The sequence below is a fragment of the Gorilla gorilla genome, chromosome 7 (assembly GCF_029281585.2).
Source record: "Gorilla gorilla gorilla isolate KB3781 chromosome 7, NHGRI_mGorGor1-v2.1_pri, whole genome shotgun sequence".
NCBI classification, from domain to species: domain Eukaryota; kingdom Metazoa; phylum Chordata; class Mammalia; order Primates; family Hominidae; genus Gorilla; species Gorilla gorilla.
Window position 1 is genome coordinate 97,061,338 of NC_073231.2, and position 16,946 is coordinate 97,078,283.

Consider the following 16,946-nt stretch of genomic DNA (forward strand, 5'->3'; position numbering starts at 1 on the left):
CCACCTCTGGGTTCAAAGGATTCTCCTGCCTCAGCCTCCCGAGTAGCTGGGATTATGGGCATGTACCACCACACCTGGCTAATTTTTGTATTTTTAGTAATATTTTCTTGGTCCCTAATAAGTTATAATGTGAACATTTTGATGTTCTTTTATTTCTTTTACTTTCCTCATTAAACATAAATGGATCATAAGACAGTGTTTGAGATCTAGAGGTTGGTGTATGTTAGGATGTTATTTTTTGTTATGCTTGGTTTTCTAATAAATATATTTGCAAAATGTTCCCAACACTCAATTTATTAATGCTTATTCTATTACTAACCAGTTCTATAACCCTAAACAAGTTTTCTTAGTTGTTCAGGATGGGGATATGACCAGTGACCCCTAAGGTCATGGCCATTCATGCCACCATTAAAATTCTTATGCTTCTGATAAGTACAGTATGCCCCAGTGTGCCCCTAAATTACTTTATTTAGGACTTAAATCCACATTAGTACTTACTGTGGATTTTTAGTCCTAAATAAAATAATTTCAGTTTAATTTTATTAAAAATGTAGCTTTAGAGGTAGTTTCATTATTTTGTTCTGCAGTAAGGTTTTTATTTTGTTTGAAAAGTTTCAGGATCTGAAGCTGAGGGAATTCTACTGTGAGGGAAACCCACTGTTCCTGCAGCAGCCAGTGATTTCTACACAGCAGGAGAACGTCTGGAGTCTACAGGTGAAGACTTACCTCATTAACTTAAGTCTTCAAACTAAAGCCACCATTTAAATTTTAAAGCGTTTTCTTTTAAAACATTCTTGCCAAGCCAGCAAATGATTAATGTAATCCTAGTCCATTGGCAATGTGGATCCTATACATAATCTTTTTGACTTGCTTATAGAATCCAATGAAATCCTAAGTCACTCTGATTCCCAGAGTGACTTAATTCAGAGAAATGGAAATATTTTGTAGGATGAATAAAAGGGAGAAATTTATTTTCACTTTAGCCTTTTCAGTGTTATTTAAAGATGTATTGATTTGTTCTTAGTGTAGTCTTTACCTCTTTCACTCCCTTTTTACTTGTCTCTATCCCTAGTGGATGAATGAATATGATCCAGAAACTATGTTCACTTCAGCAAAACAAGTTAATGGTATTAAAAGAAGGAACAGGAAAGCATATTACAGAACTCTTTGGTAATAGACAAGTCAGAGATCACGGATCCTCCCACATTTGGCTATGATTCTCCATCAAGAATTTAGATTTCTGAGATCCATTTGGGTCTGTAGCTAACGTGCAGGATTGTCATAAGACTTTTAGGATTTGTATGGGATCAACTTTCCTGGCTGCAGGAAACATCCAGTCTTGTCCAGTGGCTTACTTTTTTTTTTTTTAAATTAAATAATTGTATGAATAATACCTGTTTATTGCAGAAAACAATAACATACAGATGAGCAATGGAGAAAATCAAAATTTCTTATACTGACTTTTAAAAAGTTTCTTACTACAAAAGTAATACAAGCTCCCGTAGAGAAATTAGGGCAAAAAAAGCCAATAGAAGTTAATAAAAATACTAAGAAATCAAATTAATGCTCTATGACATTTATTCTTTTAGAACTTTTTATGCATTCAAAATATTTTTGTAATTAAAGATGAGTTCAAACTCTATACACTATATAGAGTTGTTTTTCCACTCAATTATTGTGAATAGCTTTCCAATCAGTAAAACAAAACAAAATAAAACCAGACCATGACATCTTTTTTGATGAATACATGGTATTACTGTATATGATGATATCATAATATTTTTAACTACTTCCCCACTGTTGGATGTTTAAATTATTAATAATTTTCTGGCTTTTTAGCCTTTATAAAGAAAGATACAAGTCTGGGCACAGTGTCTCATGCCTGAAGCCCCAGCAATCTGAGAGGTCATGGCAGGATGATTGCTTGAGCCCAGGAGTTTGAGACCAGCCTGGCCAACAGAGTGAGACCCCATCTCTACAAAATTTTAAAAAACCTTAGCCAGGCATGGCGGTGTGTGCCTGTGGTCTCAGCTACTCAGGAGGCTTGAGCCCAGTAGGTTGAGTCTGCAATGAGTCGGGTTCATGCTACTGCACTCCAGCCTGGGTGACAGAGCAGGATCCTGTCTCAAACCCCCCCACCCAAAGTAAAAAAGCAACAACAACAAAAAGCAAAGGGACAGTGACCATTCTCATAGTACATTTTTAGTTCCTGTGCATATTATCCCTAAAAATGTAACTGCTGGGCCAAAGAACTGACATCTTGTAAAGTTTGATTTATTTTTTTCAGATTCCCTTTCACAGAATATTTTCACAAACAGCATTATTTCTTACTCTTCTGTAACAGAAAAACATCTCATTTGAAATTTAATAGTAAATAATTTGAGTAACAGTTGTATTTAATTTTTCATTCCCTTATAACTTATTTTTTCTCCTTTCATCAATCATTTCAGTATAATAATAGTAGCTAACACTTATTTTATGCCTATTATGGACAAGGTACTGTTCTAAGCACTTAACAGGAATAAACTAATTTAGTCCTCTACTAACCCTAAAAAGATAGTTATCATTATTGACCACTTTTTATAGATATAGAAATGGAGATTCAGGGAGGTCAAATAACTTATCTGAGGTCACAGAGCTACTAAGTGTTGGGACAATGATGCCAACTTAAGCAGTTGGGTTCCAGACTCCCAGCTGCAATATTGGTTCAGAAAGGGGATATAGGGAGCTGAGGGAAATAGAGACAGGGTCATCCTGGGTTGGAGGAGGTTCTGGTTTGTGGAGGAGGCTGAATTAGCAGTTAACCCAATCTGGTAGCTGTCTTACAGAGAGCCTTCAAGGACAAGAACCTTGTCTGTGAGGGCGGTGAATGAGAGAGAAATTGTTCTAATTTTCAGAACTGTTGGGTCCAGGAGCACAGAAGTTAATTTTTTTTCTTATACTTATACTTTACTTTAAGTTTTACTTATACTTTATACTTAAGTTTATACTTTATACTTAAAACTTATACTTTAAGTTTTAGGGTACATGTGCACATTGTGCAGGTTAGTTACATATGTATACATGTGCCACGCTGGTGCGCTGCACCCACTAACTCATCATCTAGCATTAGGTATATCTCCCAATGCTATCCTTCCCCCCTCCCCCCACCCGACCACAGTCCCCAGAGTGTGATGTTCCCCTTCCTGTGTCCATGTGATCTCATTGTTCAATTCCCACCTATGAGTGAGAATATGCGGTGTTTGGTTTTTTGTTCTTGCGATAGTTTACTGAGAATGATGATTTCCAATTACATCCATGTCCCTATAAGGGACATGAACTCATCATTTTTTATGGCTGCATAGCATTCCATGGTGTATATGTGCCACATTTTCTTAATCCAGTCTATCATTGTTGGACATTTGGGTTGGTTCCAAGTCTTTGCTATTGTGAATAGTGACGCAATAAACATACGTGTATGTGTGTCTTTATAGCAGCATGATTTATAGTCCTTTGGGTATATACCCAGTAATGGGATGGCTGGGTCAAATGGTATTTCCAGTTCTAGATCCCTGAGGAATCGCCACACTGACTTCCACAATGGTTGATCTAGTTTACAGTCCCACCAACAGTGTAAAAGTGTTCCTATTTCTCCACATCCTCTCCAGCACCTGTTGTTTCCTGACTTTTTAATGATTGCCATTCTAACTGGTGTGAGATGGTATCTCATTGTGGTTTTGATTTGCATTTCTCTGATGGTCAGTGATGAGGAGCATTTTTTCATGTGTTTTTTGGCTGCGTAAATGTCTTCTTTTGAGAAGTGTCTGTTCATGTCCTTTGCCCACTTTTTGATGGGGTTGTTTGTTTTTTTCTTGTCAATTTGTTTGAGTTCATTGTAGATTCTGGATATCAGCCCTTTGTCAGATGAGTAGGTTGCGAACATTTTCTCCCATTTTGTAGGTTGCCTGTTCACTCTGATGGTAGTTTCTTTTGCTGTGCAAAAGCTCTTTAGTTTAATTAGATCCCATTTGTCAATTTTGGCTTTTGTTGCCATTGCTTTTGGTGTTTTAGACATGAAGTCCTTGCCCATGCCTATGTCCTGAATGGTAATGCCTAGGTTTTCTTCTAGGGTTTTTATGGTTTCAGGTCTAACGTTTAAGTCTTTAATCCATCTTGAATTGATTTTTGTATAAGGTGTAAGGAAGGGATCCAGTTTCAGCTTTCTACATATGGCTAGCCAGTTTTCCCAGCACCATTTATTAAATAGGGAATCCTTTCCCCATTGCTTGTTTTTCTCAGGTTTGTCAAACATCAGATAGTTGTAGATATGCAGCATTATTTCTGAGGGCTCTGTTCTGTTCCATTGATCTATATCTCTGTTTTGGTACCAGTACCATGCTGTTTTGGTTACTGTAGCCTTGTAGTATAGTTTGAAGTCAGGTAGTGTGATGCCTCCAGGTAGTGTGATGCCTCCAGCTTTGTTCTTTTGGGTTAGGATTGACTTGGCGATGCGGGCTTTTTTTGGTTGCATATGAACTTTAAAGTAGTTTTTTCCAATTCTGTGAAGAAAGTCATTGGTAGCTTGATGGGGATGGCATTGAATCTGTAAATTACCTTGGGCAGTATGGCCATTTTCACGATATTGATTCTTCCTACCCATGAGCATGGAACGTTCTTCCATTTGTTTGTATCCTCTTTTATTTCATTGAGCAGTGGTTTGTAGTTCTCCTTGAAGAGGTCCTTCACATCCCTTGTAAGTTGGATTCCTAGGTATTTTATTCTCTTTGAAGCAATTGTGAATGGGAGTTCACTCATGATTTGGCTCTCTGTTTGTCTGTTGTTGGTGTATAAGAATGCTTGTGATTTTTGCACATTGATTTTGTATCCTGAGACTTTGCTGAAGTTGCTTATCAGCTTAAGGAGATTTTGGGCTGAGACAATGGGGTTTTCTAGATATACGATCATGTCGTCTACAAACAGGGACAATTTGACTTCCTCTTTTCCTAATTGAATACCCTTTATTTCCTTCTCCTGCCTAATTGCCCTGGCCAGAACTTCCAACACTATGTTGAATAGGAGTGGTGAGAGAGGGCATCCCTGTCTTGTGCCAGTTTTCAAAGGGAATGCTTCCAGTTTTTGCCCATTCAGTATGATATTGGCTGTGGGTTTGTCATAGATAGCTCTTATTATTTTGAAATACGTCCCATCAATACCTAATTTATTGAGAGTTTTTAGCATGAAGGTTGTTGAATTTTGTCAAAGGCCTTTTCTGCATCTATTGAGATAATCATGTGGTTTTTGTCTTTGGCTCTGTTTTTATGCTGGATTACATTTATTGATTTGCATATATTGAACCAGCCTTGCATCCCAGGGATGAAGCCCATTTGATCATGGTGGATAAGCTTTTTGATGTGCTGCTGGATTTGTTTTGCCAGTATTTTATTGAGGATTTTTGCATCAATGTTCATCAAGGATACTGGTCTAAAATTCTCTTTTTTGGTTGTGTCTCTGCCAGGCTTTGGTATCAGAATGATGCTGGCCTCATAAAATGAGTTAGGGAGGATTCCCTCTTTTTCTATTGATTAGAATAGTTTTAGAAGGAATGGTACCAGTTCCTCCTTGTACCTCCGGTAGAATTCGGCTGTGAATCCATCTGGTCCTGGACTCTTTTTGGTTGGTAAGCTATTGATTATTGCCACAATTTCAGATCCTCTTATTGGTCTATTCAGAGATTCAACTTCTTCCTGGTTTAGTCTTGGGAGGGTGTATGTGTCGAGGAATTTATCCATTTCTTCTAGATTTTCTAGTTTATTTGTGTAGAGGTGTTTGTAGTATTCTCTGATGGTAGTTTGTATTTCTGTGGGATCGGTGGTGATATCCCCTTTATCATTTTTTATTGCGTCTATTTGATTGTTCTCTCTTTTTTTCTTTATTAGTCTTGCTAGTGGTCTATCAATTTTGTTGATCCTTTCAAAAAACCAGATCCTGGATTCATTAATTTTTTGGTGGGTTTTTTGTGTCTCTATTTCCTTCAGTTCTGCTCTGATTTTAGTTATTTCTTGCCTTCTGCTAGCTTTGGAATGTGTTTGCTCTTGCTTTTCTAGTTCTTTTAATTGTGATGTTAGGGTGTCAATTTTGGATCTTTCCTGCTTTATCTTGTGGGCATTTAGTGCTATAAATTTCCCTCTACACACTGCTTTGAATGCGTCCCAGAGATTCTGGTATGTGTGTCTTTGTTCTCGTTGGTTTCAAAGAACATCTTTATTTCTGCCTTCATTTCGTTATGTACCCAGTAGTCATTCAGGAGCAGGTTGTTCAGTTTCCATGTAGTTGAGTGGTTTTGAGTGAGATTCTTAATCCTGAGTTCTAGTTTGATTGCACTGTGGTCTGAGAGATAGTTTGTTATAATTTCTGTTCTTTTACATTTGCTGAGGAGAGCTTTACTTCCAAGTATGTGGTCAATTTTGGAATAGGTGTGGTGTGGTGCTGAAAAAAATGTATATTCTGTTGATTTGGGGTGGAGAGTTCTGTAGATGTCTATTAGGTCCGCTTGGTGCAGAGCTGAGTTCAATTCCTGGGTGTCCTTGTTGACTTTCTGTCTTGTTGATCTGTCTAATGTTGACAGTGGGGTGTTAAAGTCTCCCATTATTAATGTGTGGGAGTCTAAGTCTCTATGTAGGTCACTCAGGACTTGCTTTATGAATCTGGATGCTCCTGTATTGGGTGCATATATATTTAGGATAGTTAGCTCTTCTTGTTGAATTGATCCCTTTACCATTATGTAATGGCCATCTTTGTCTCTTTTGATCTTTATTGGTTTAAAGTCTGTTTTATCAGAGACTAGGATTTCAACCCCTGCCTTTTTTTGTTTTCCTTTTGCTTGGTAGATCTTCCTCCATCCTTTTATTTTGAGCCTATGTGTGTCTCTGCACGTGAGATGGGTTTCCTGAATACAGCACACTGATGGGTCTTGACTCTTTATCCAGTTTGCCAGTCTGTGTCTTTTAATTGGAGAATTTAGTCCATTTACATTTAAAGTTAATATTGTTATGTGTGAATTTGATCCTGTCATTATGATGTTAGCTAGTGATTTTGCTCGTTAGTTGATGCAGTTTCTTCCTAGTCTTGATGGTCTTTACATTTTGGCATGATTTTGCAGCGGCTGGTACCGGTTGTTCCTTTCCATGTTTAGCGCTTCCTTCAGGAGCTCTTTTAGGGCAGGCCTGGTGGTGACAAAATCTCTCAGCATTTGCTTGTCTGTAAAGTATTTTATTTCTCCTTCACTTATGAAGCTTAGTTTGGCTGGATATGAAATTCTGGGTTGAAAATTCTTTTCTTTAAGAATGTTGAATATGGGCCGCCACTCTCTTCTGGCTTGTAAGGTTTCTGCCAAGAGATCCGCTGTTAGTCTGATGGGCTTCCCTTTGAGGGTAACCCGACCTTTCTCTCTGGCTGCCCTTAACATTTTTTCCTTCATTTCAAGTTTGGTGAATCTGACAATTATGTGTCTTGGAGTTGCTCTTCTTGAGGAGTATCTTTGTGGTGTTCTCTGTATTTCCTGAATCTGAACGTTGGCCTGCCTTGCTAGATTGGGGAAGTTCTCCTGGATAATATCCTGCAGAGTGTTTTCCAACTTGGTTCCATTCTCCCTGTCACTTTCAGGTACACCAATCAGACGTAGATTTGGTCTTTTCACATAGTCCCATATTTCTTGGAGGCTTTGCTCATTTCTTTTTATTCTTTTTTCTCTAAACTTCCCTTCTCGCTTCATTTCATTCATTTCATCTTCCATCGCTGATACCCTTTCTTCCAGTTGATCGCATGGGCTCCTGAGGCTTCTGCATTCTTCCTGTAGTTCTTGAGCCTTGGTTTTCAGCTCCATCAGCTCCTTTAAGTGCTTCTCTGTATTGGTTATTCTAGTTATACATTCTTCTAAGTTTTTTTCAAAGTTTTCAACTTCTTTGCCTTTGGTTTGAATGTCCTCCCGTAGCTCAGAGTAATTTGATCTCTGAAGCCTTCTTCTCTCAGCTTGTCAAAGTCGTTCTCTGTCCAGCTTTGTTCCATTGCTGGTGAGGCACTGCGTTCCTTTGGAGGAGGAGAGGCGCTCTGCTTTTTAGAGTTTCCAGTTTTTCTGTTCTGTTTTTTTCCCATCTTTGTGGTTTTATCTACTTTTGGTCTTTGATGATGGTGATGTACAGATGGGTTTTTGGTGTGGATGTCCTTTCTGTTTGGTAGTTTTCCTTCTAACAGACAGGACCCTCAGCTGCAGGTCTGTTGGAGTACACTGCCGTGTGAGGTGTCACTGTGCCCCTGGTGGGGGGTGCCTCCCAGTTAGGCTGCTTGGGGTCAGGGGTCAGGGACCCACTTGAGGAGGCAGTCTGCCCGTTTTCAGATCTCCAGCTGGGTACTGGGAGAACCACTGCTCTCTTCAAAGCTGTCAGACAGGGACATTTAAGTCTGCAGAGGTTACTGCTGTCTTTTTGTTTGTCTCTGCCCTGCCCCCAGAGGTGGAGCCTACAGAGGCAGGCAGGCCTCCTTGAGCTGTGGTGGGCTCCACCCAGTTCGAGCTTTCAGGCTGCTTTGTTTACCTAATCAAGCCCGGGCAATGGCGGGCGCCCCTCCCCCAGCCTCGCTGCCGCCTTGCAGTTTGATCTCAGACTGCTGTGCTAGCAATCAGCGAGAGTCTGTGGGCGTAGGACCCTCGGAGCCAGGTGCGGGATATAATCTCGTGGTACGCCGTTTTTTAAGCCCGTCGGAAAAGCGCAGTATTCTGGTGGGAGTGACCCGATTTTCCAGGTGCGTCCGTCACCCCTTTCTTTGACTAGGAAAGGGAACTCCCTAACCCCTTGCGCTTCCCTAGTGAGGTAATGCCTCACCCTGCTTTGGCTCGCGCACGGTGCGCGCACCCACTGACCTGCGCCCACTGTCTGGCACTCCCTAGTGAGATGAACCCGGTACCTCAGATGGAAATGCAGAAATCACCCGTCTTCTGCGTCGCTCACGCTGGGAGCTGTAGACCGGAGCTGTTGCTATTCGGCCATCTTGGCTCCTCCTGTCTCCAAAAGTTAATTTTTACAATGTGTTTAGTGGAAGTAGCTATCTATGCCTGTAATATGTAAATGATGTGGGTAGTTTTAAGAGTATCCCTAAGAATTCTTCTCAGAAAAGTGACTTAAATTGATTTGTACTTAAAATAAGAGTTATTTCTACTGGGCATTTAGTCAATGTTACTGATTAAAGTACTTGCTGTGTCAAAGAATTCTAGGAACTATGATATGGGTTATGCCTTGGTAAAGATTTTAGAAACTTTACCTCACCTCAGAGATATATGAAGTACAATTTAATGCTAATAACTATATTATAGAAAAATATTACCCGGAATATACTGCATTAGTAGATGCCAGGCTAAATGGTTTACCGTTTTTATGTAATTTAATTCTCCAAACTCTTTGTGATAGTATTGGAAAAAATCCCAACTTTACAGATGAGGTGTTCAAGACCAGGGAAGTTAAGGGTTCATCCAAATATGACCACACAGCAAACAAGTCATAGAGCCAGAATTTACACCTATGCATGTATTTGTCTCAGACTTTGAGTTTTTGCTCTTGATGCTGCGTTTTAGTGCTTATCATACACATAGTAACACCTGAGTATACAGTGGTTCCAAAATGTATCACTCCTAAGGATTCATATTTGTTTTTACATTTTATATTTTTCATATTATATAATTTTTATGTGTATAATTTAATAACTCAAATATTATATGTAAGGAAAATGTAGGACATATAAAATTAATTTCATTTATGATGAATTATAATTAACTTACAAATATTCTAAGAAAATAGCATATAAGCTATCTAAAAGGAGCAATTTGAGTATTTTGAAATATTTTTATAGACCACTTTGGTCTATAAAAGATTTCTTGACTTTTAAATAACACTGGAATTAGACCATCATTAAATTGTATACTCTCAAAAATTGCATTGAATGCATATCTAAGAGATGTCCTAAAAGATACTATTGGTCATGCCAATAGTATTTTATTTTATATGTACTCACATTTCCAAGTAAGAACTTTATATTTTAATGGTGTATGCTATCCTTCCAAAGTAACACATTGGCAATAAGTAAAATAAAAATATAAATAATAGTTGATGTAAGAGCTGTCAGATATACTGAGTGCAACAAACATGTTTGGGTCCAGAAATCATAAATGGAAAAAGTGATCTATATGAACCTATTTTTAGGTCCCTGGTATTTCAGCAAATGCTTCTATCATCTGCTATTTTGGGTAGTGAATCCTTATCCATGAGTTTTCTACAGCTTTATAATAAGACTTGGCCATTGAATTCGTGTAGCTAAAAGCCCACCTATAAAATCAGTATTTATTTAAGAATCACAAGTTATGATCTGCTTAAGTAGTTGGAGAAAGGGTGAAAATAAACATCTGATTTAGGCACCCTTGTAATATTAGTGTGAAAGCATGACCTCAGTCATGCAACCACCCAGGAGAATGAGCTTAAGTGGGTAGGAGGTTGTGCTGTTGAAGGATCAGACGAATAAAGAATCCATGCTGAGGGCTGTTTACTGTATAAAGGCAGCTTTCTCGGGTGCTTGTTTATTGGGAGGGATAGGATAATAGGAAATGGACACAGCAATTTATAAGATTTTGCTGTTATTTTTTAAGTTTTTAAATAATTTAATTTATTTAAAATTAAATTAAATTTAATTAATTTAAAATTAAATTAAATTTAATTAATTTAAAATTAAATTTAAAATTAAATTAAATTAATTTCATGCATGGGGTGAATGCATGAAAGATTATGTGTGTATATATGTATTTTCAAAAATTCCTATCCAAGCTTTATGTGGACTATTTCAATACTACTGGGAAATCTTTCACTTTTGTCAGGAAAAAAAAGTACCAAATAAATCATCCCCAAACACTATTAAAATTTCAAGCAGTGTTTGTGTAACATTTATACAGGACTTCCATGCTACTGACAAAAACAATGGAGAAAATTTAATGGATTCAGGCAAATGTTTATTTTCTTTGCTTGGTCAGTGAAGATTTAATTTTATGCATTATGTAATATATTTTTATTAAGATGATAGCCCTAGTGAAAGGCAACTTCCATTTTCTTACTTCCTCCCTTTATTATTTAGTATTTTATTATTATTATTGCAAGTCAATTTTCTGAACATATCTAGGTAGATAGGTTTAACTGAGATTAAATTCAGATATTTGGTTCATAGAAATCATTGCTTTTTTGATGGCGCTATTCAGGTTCTCAGTGCAGCAAGGAATTTAGACCAGTGCTTCTCAAATTTCAATATGCATATAGATTACCTGAGGAACTAGTTAAATTGCAGATTTTGATTCAGTAGGTCTGGAGTGTGTCGGACATTCTGCATATCTAATAAGCTCCCATGTGATGCAGTCTGTGAACCACAGTTTAAGTAGTTAGGATTTAGACCTTAGTGAACATGACAAAATTCATTTTTGAATCCAGTCTGAATGTTTGTACAATTTTTGCTTATTGTAATGAGAGGTGCCAGATTTAAACCTAAACTGTATCTAACTTTATAAAATGTATAATGCAAATGTATTACGACTTGGATTCCTATATGTAAGAGATGTAGAAATACGACAATGTAAGAAACTTATTGTTCTTATATTGATGAAAACCAAACTTATTTGCAATGCCAGTCATTTACAACAGAATTCATTAGACACACTGCAGAATCTTAATTTAACAGAATCTAGATAATAAGCCATACACTTTATCTAATGAAATGGAAATCAATGTAATGTAAAATAGTTTTGAAAACAATCTGAGGATCTGTATTTTTTTTTCAATTTAGGAAATAACATCAAGATTTGTAATGAATCAGCTAGCAGAAAATAACCCTTTCCTAATGGATGGCATAGAACGGTACCCACAAGTCAGGAGCATGATCTCTCAGGGAAAAACATGTGCAATATGTGGACAGTACTTTATAACCGTATGGCTGGAATGTGTTCGATTTGTTCCTCCACCAAAGGTAAATGATGCTTTTTGTGCGAATATGAGCATAATACTGATTCCTATCCTTTGTTCTTATCTAAATCAGTTAATACTAACTAGATTTGTACCTATGATTGGCTTATAGGATAGTATACTGTAAATTTTGGATAGACAAATTTGGATAAGTGTCTGTAATAATCATCATCACCCATTCTATTTACATTCATAGACTCCCAAATTTATCAAAATACATGCATTCTAGCAAAATTTCATGAAAGTTGAAAGTTTTTAATCAGTAAATCCCTTTTGTTCATGAATATTAATAATAAAACCAGAACTAAATTCTTCTCAGAAGAAGAATTGGTCAGTAGTCTGTTGTGGAATTCTTGGTGTAGAAAAGGTGAATGTGCTGGCTAGTTTATATCATGATGGTGTTCTAGAACACTAAATACGCGTGAATGTGCACCTGCAACATTATGTTACCCAGGAGTTGTGAATCCCAGGGCAGTTCACATAGCCCATAAGGCATGTTCTAGACCAGAGCTCAGCAAACTCCTTTTTCTCTAAGCGGCCAGATAGTAAATATTTTAGGCTTTGTAGACAGTGTGATCTGTGTGACTACTACTTGACTCTCCTTTGTAGCATGAATGCAGCTCTAGATAATATGTAAATGAGTGTAGCTGTGTTCTAATAAAACTTTACTTGTGAATTTAAATTTCATATAATGTTAACATATCATGAAATATTATTTTGATTTTTTTTCAACCATTTAAAAATGTGAAAACCTTTCTTAGCTTACAAGTCTTATGAAAACAGGAGGTGCGTCAAATTTGGCCTGGGGACCATAGTTTTCCCACACTTGTTCTAGACTGTCCAATATTTGCTTTTAATACCAGAATTCCTTTCTGCTCTTGGTGAGCCCTTGGCCTTCCTTGGGCTAGCATAGTATAATATTGGGGGATAATTTTAAATAAATTAATAAAAACAGCTGCAGTTTCTGCCATTCTGAAAATTATCATCTAGTGAAGGAGACAAACAAATAAGTAAACACAAATGTAACATAAATTGTGACTAACATGACATAAAAGAATGGTATATTAGTTTGCTAGGGCTGACATAACGAAGTACTAGAAACTAGGTGGCTTAAAACAAGAGAAATTTAGGCTGGGTGTGGTGGCTCACACCTGTAATCCCAGCACTTTGTGAGGTCGAGGTGGGTGGATCACCTGAGGTCAGGAGTTTGAGACCAGTCTGGCCAATATGATAAAATCACATCTCTACTAAAAATACAAAAATTACCTGGGTGTGGTGATGGGCGCCTGTAATCCCAGCTTCTTGGGAGACTGAGACAGGAGAATCACTTGAATCTAGGAGGCAGAGGTTGTAGTGAACCGAGATTGCACCACTGCACTCCAACCTAGGCAACAGAACGAGACTCTGTCTAAAACAAAAACAAAAACAAAACAAACAAACAAACAAACAAAAACAAGAGAAATGTATTGTCTCACAGTTGTAGAGGCTAGAAGTTTAAAATCAGGTGTCATTTAATTTGATCATCTTGGTAAAGGCCCTATTTCCAAACAAGGTGACTTTTGGGGGCACTGGATGTTAGGACTTCAACATACGAATTTTGGCACAAACACAATTCAGCCCATAACCAATGGGTTTCACAAGGAAGAGTAACAGGGAAGCCATTCTTTAAATCTGGGATAAGGGAAGTCTTCACAGAGGAAAGGATATTTTAAATGACACCTTAAAGGCAAAGAAGGTCAGGTAGAATTGTGGAAGAGTGTTTCCAGGAAACTGTTCCAGTAGGAACAGTGTGTATTAATGGGAAATCACTTTTTGATTCGAGGAACTGAAAAATGGTTCAGTGTGATTAGAAAGTATTGATTGACTAGGAGAGTTGAGATAGGCAGGAGTTAGATCACAAAATACCATGTAGTTTACATTAGGAATTTGGCTTCTATTTAATGTGTGATGAGACACATTTGAGGAATTTTAAGTAAAAGAGTGGTATATCCTAATTTGCATTTTAACAATATAACATCTGCATAGAGAATGAATTAGAGGGCAAGGAAGTCAGATTAGGCAGTAGGCTATTTGCACTAGACCAGCTGAGAGATGATGATCGCAGTGGCAGTGGAGGGAAATTATGGATTGAAGATGCATCTTGGAGAAAGAAGTGATAAGACTTAGATTTCCAGGTTTTTTTGGCCTACAGAACTGTGTAAAGCAGATTTTTTTTTTTTTATTACTAAAATAGGGAAGACTAAGGGAGAAGTAGGCTTGTTGGGGAGAGATAGAAGTTCTGTTTTTGCACATGGTTAAGTATGAGACTCCTGCAAAATCTGGGAGCCTGAGCAACCTGGAAGCTATAGACTCCTATCTAGTCTGTTAGGCATGCTGGGAAGTCTAGGACTCATTGTTAGCTGTGAGTGTGTGTGTGGGTGGGTGGGAAGATTTTGGTGGGGAACTAGATATATGACCTCTACATCATCTCTATCTCTAAAGAGTTTGATTCTAAATCCTGTTGTTCGAGTGATTTAGGATATCATTATGCTCCAGTAGTCTTTGTGACAATAAAGGATCTGAGTTGTGAATATGCTTATACCTATCTTTTTTTTTTTTTTTTTTTCTTTTCGAGACAAAGTCTGGCTCTGTCACCCAGCCTAAAGTGCAGTGGTGGTGATCTTGGTTCACTGCAACCTCCATCTCCTGTGTTCAAGCAATTCTCCTGCCTCGGCCTCTCAAGTAGCTGGGATTACAGGTGGCCACCACCACACCTGGCTTTTTTTTGTGTGTGTATTTTTAGTAGAGATGGGGTTTTACCATGTTGGCCAGGCTTGTCTCGAACTCCTGATCTCAGGTGATCTGCCTGCCTTGGCCTCCCAAAGTGCTGGGATTACAAGCGTAAGCCACTGCGCCCGGCCTCAGTGTATCTTATCACCAGCCACTCACCAAATTTACCAAAGAATCTTTTAAAAAATACAGATTATCCTACCCTAGAACTACTAAATCAGAGTCTGTAGCAGTAGGATCCTGAGCATCCACATTTTTATGAAGATTTCTAGCCGGGCACGGTGGCTCACGCCTGTAATCCCAGCACTTTCGGAGGCCGAGGCGGGCAGATCACAAAGTCAGGAGATCGAGACCATCCTGGCTAACACAGTGAAACCCCGTCTCTACTAAAAAAAATACAAAAAATTAGCCGGGCGTGGTGGCGGGCACCTGTAGTCCCAGCTACTCGGGATGCTGAGGCAGGAAAATGGTGTGAACCCAGGAGGAGCAGCTTGCAGTGAGCCGAAATCGTGCCACTGCACTCCAGCCTGGGCGACAGAGAAAGACTCCATCTCAAAAAAAAAAAAAAAAAAAAAGATTTCTAGTTGATTTTCATGTGCAGTCAGGGCTGAGAATCTCTGCTTTCCCTGTTTAGGGCTGTCCCAGTACCACAGGCAAATGGTTGTGTCTTACACACCTTACTAAGCAAGGCCTATGTGGTTTCTCACACATAACAAAAAGTTGAATATAAAAAAAGTTGAATGAATATTCATTGGTTGAATATATGAATTAATGAATTGTTAGTGACAAAGGTGTAGTATAGCTAATAGTGAAAAAAGAAAAGGAGGTGTTGGTGAAGGAGTAAATCCACTGTGGAGCACTGGAAGATGACAAACACCTTAATATGGCCTCTACGCTGGGGAGAATTCTTACTATGGCTGCCTTCAGGCACACTGTAGAGCTTGCTCTGTCAGTCTGCTTCTTGGACCCTATGCTGAAAGTCTTTCACTTTACTCCACTGTAAGCAGAACAAAGGCTCCTGCATACAAGTATGCTATGTTCCCAAGAATCTCCAGAGCCTGGATTAGGCCTTTCGCCTTTCATAGCCCATGGCCTCCCCAGGGACAATCGATGAGTGCATGTGAATGGTGATAATGTATTCTTACTAGCATTATTAGTTGTTTCATAAGTTTACATTTCTAACTCCTGGATGAGATCATCACTACTTATGTTCAGAGATACATTATCTTTCTCAAAACTGTAATTGTGAAACTTTCTTTCATGAACTTCACTATATGTGTTGTTCATCATGAGGTTCAACAAGGACAACTTTTTTTCCACCAACTTTTTAGTTTGAGAAATTGGAAAACAACACATAACTTGAATGAATAATACAATGAACATTTGTATACCCTTTACCTAGAGTTGCCGATTTTTAATATTTTTTTCCATTGGCCTTATCTGTTACTATTTTTTGCCTTTAAGGATGCATCTTGTCCAAAACAAATTTGATATTGACACAAGCCAAGAATGTAGCCTACCTAGAAATATTGTATTATTACTTTCTAGGGCAAAAATAGAAGAATAGATTCGAATTATAAAAAATATGAATGAATGAATGAATGAATGAATGAATGGATAAATAAAGCTACCCTTCATACCAAGTAGAGAGATTTTATCAAGAGTTACAATGGATAACACAATATATGAGCCAGAAAATATGTAGGTTATTTAAGCTATACTAACCCATGCTTAGGACATGGAGGCTCACGTTACTGGCCTGTTTACTTTCCAAGAAGCAGAGTACAGATTTTACAACAGCTGCTTTACGTAGTTCATTTATAATCCTGTAGAATGAAATCTAGGAACAGTCATCAGAGTTCACATCACCTGATGTCAGGTATTTACACATCACCTGATGCCAGGTATTCACGTCACCTGATGTCAGGTATTTACTCTGAACTAGCTCTGTGGATCCTGACAGACAGCCTGATAGACAGGATCCACAGAGCTAGTCCAGAGTAAAAGACCTAAGTCAGCTGTGGTTGTGGTGTAGAGCTACTACAATTTTTCTCACAATGTCCTTTACCAGAGTTTTTGACACTGCCAAGTATTGTAAAATGTTGCATGTGAATTGGGAGACTAAAAGACTAAAAGGAAGGCTAGAAGTGTTTTCCT

General features: G+C 38.0%; 1 protein-coding gene across 5 annotated transcripts in view; it reads left to right on the forward strand.

Annotated features, from left to right (window-relative positions):
- LRRC69 (leucine rich repeat containing 69) overlaps positions 1–16,946 on the forward strand; it is a 117,055-nt gene that overhangs the window by 86,563 nt on the left and 13,546 nt on the right. For 4 of the 5 annotated variants that reach the window (XM_055348695.2, XM_063709368.1, XM_019032930.3 and 1 more), the window contains 2 exons: positions 613–714; positions 11,845–12,024. In XM_055348695.2, the coding sequence (XP_055204670.1) occupies positions 613–714; positions 11,845–12,024 (282 nt within the window). The remainder of the gene's footprint in view (positions 1–612; positions 715–11,844; positions 12,025–16,946) is intronic. The other variant, XM_019032928.3, reaches the window with a different exon arrangement.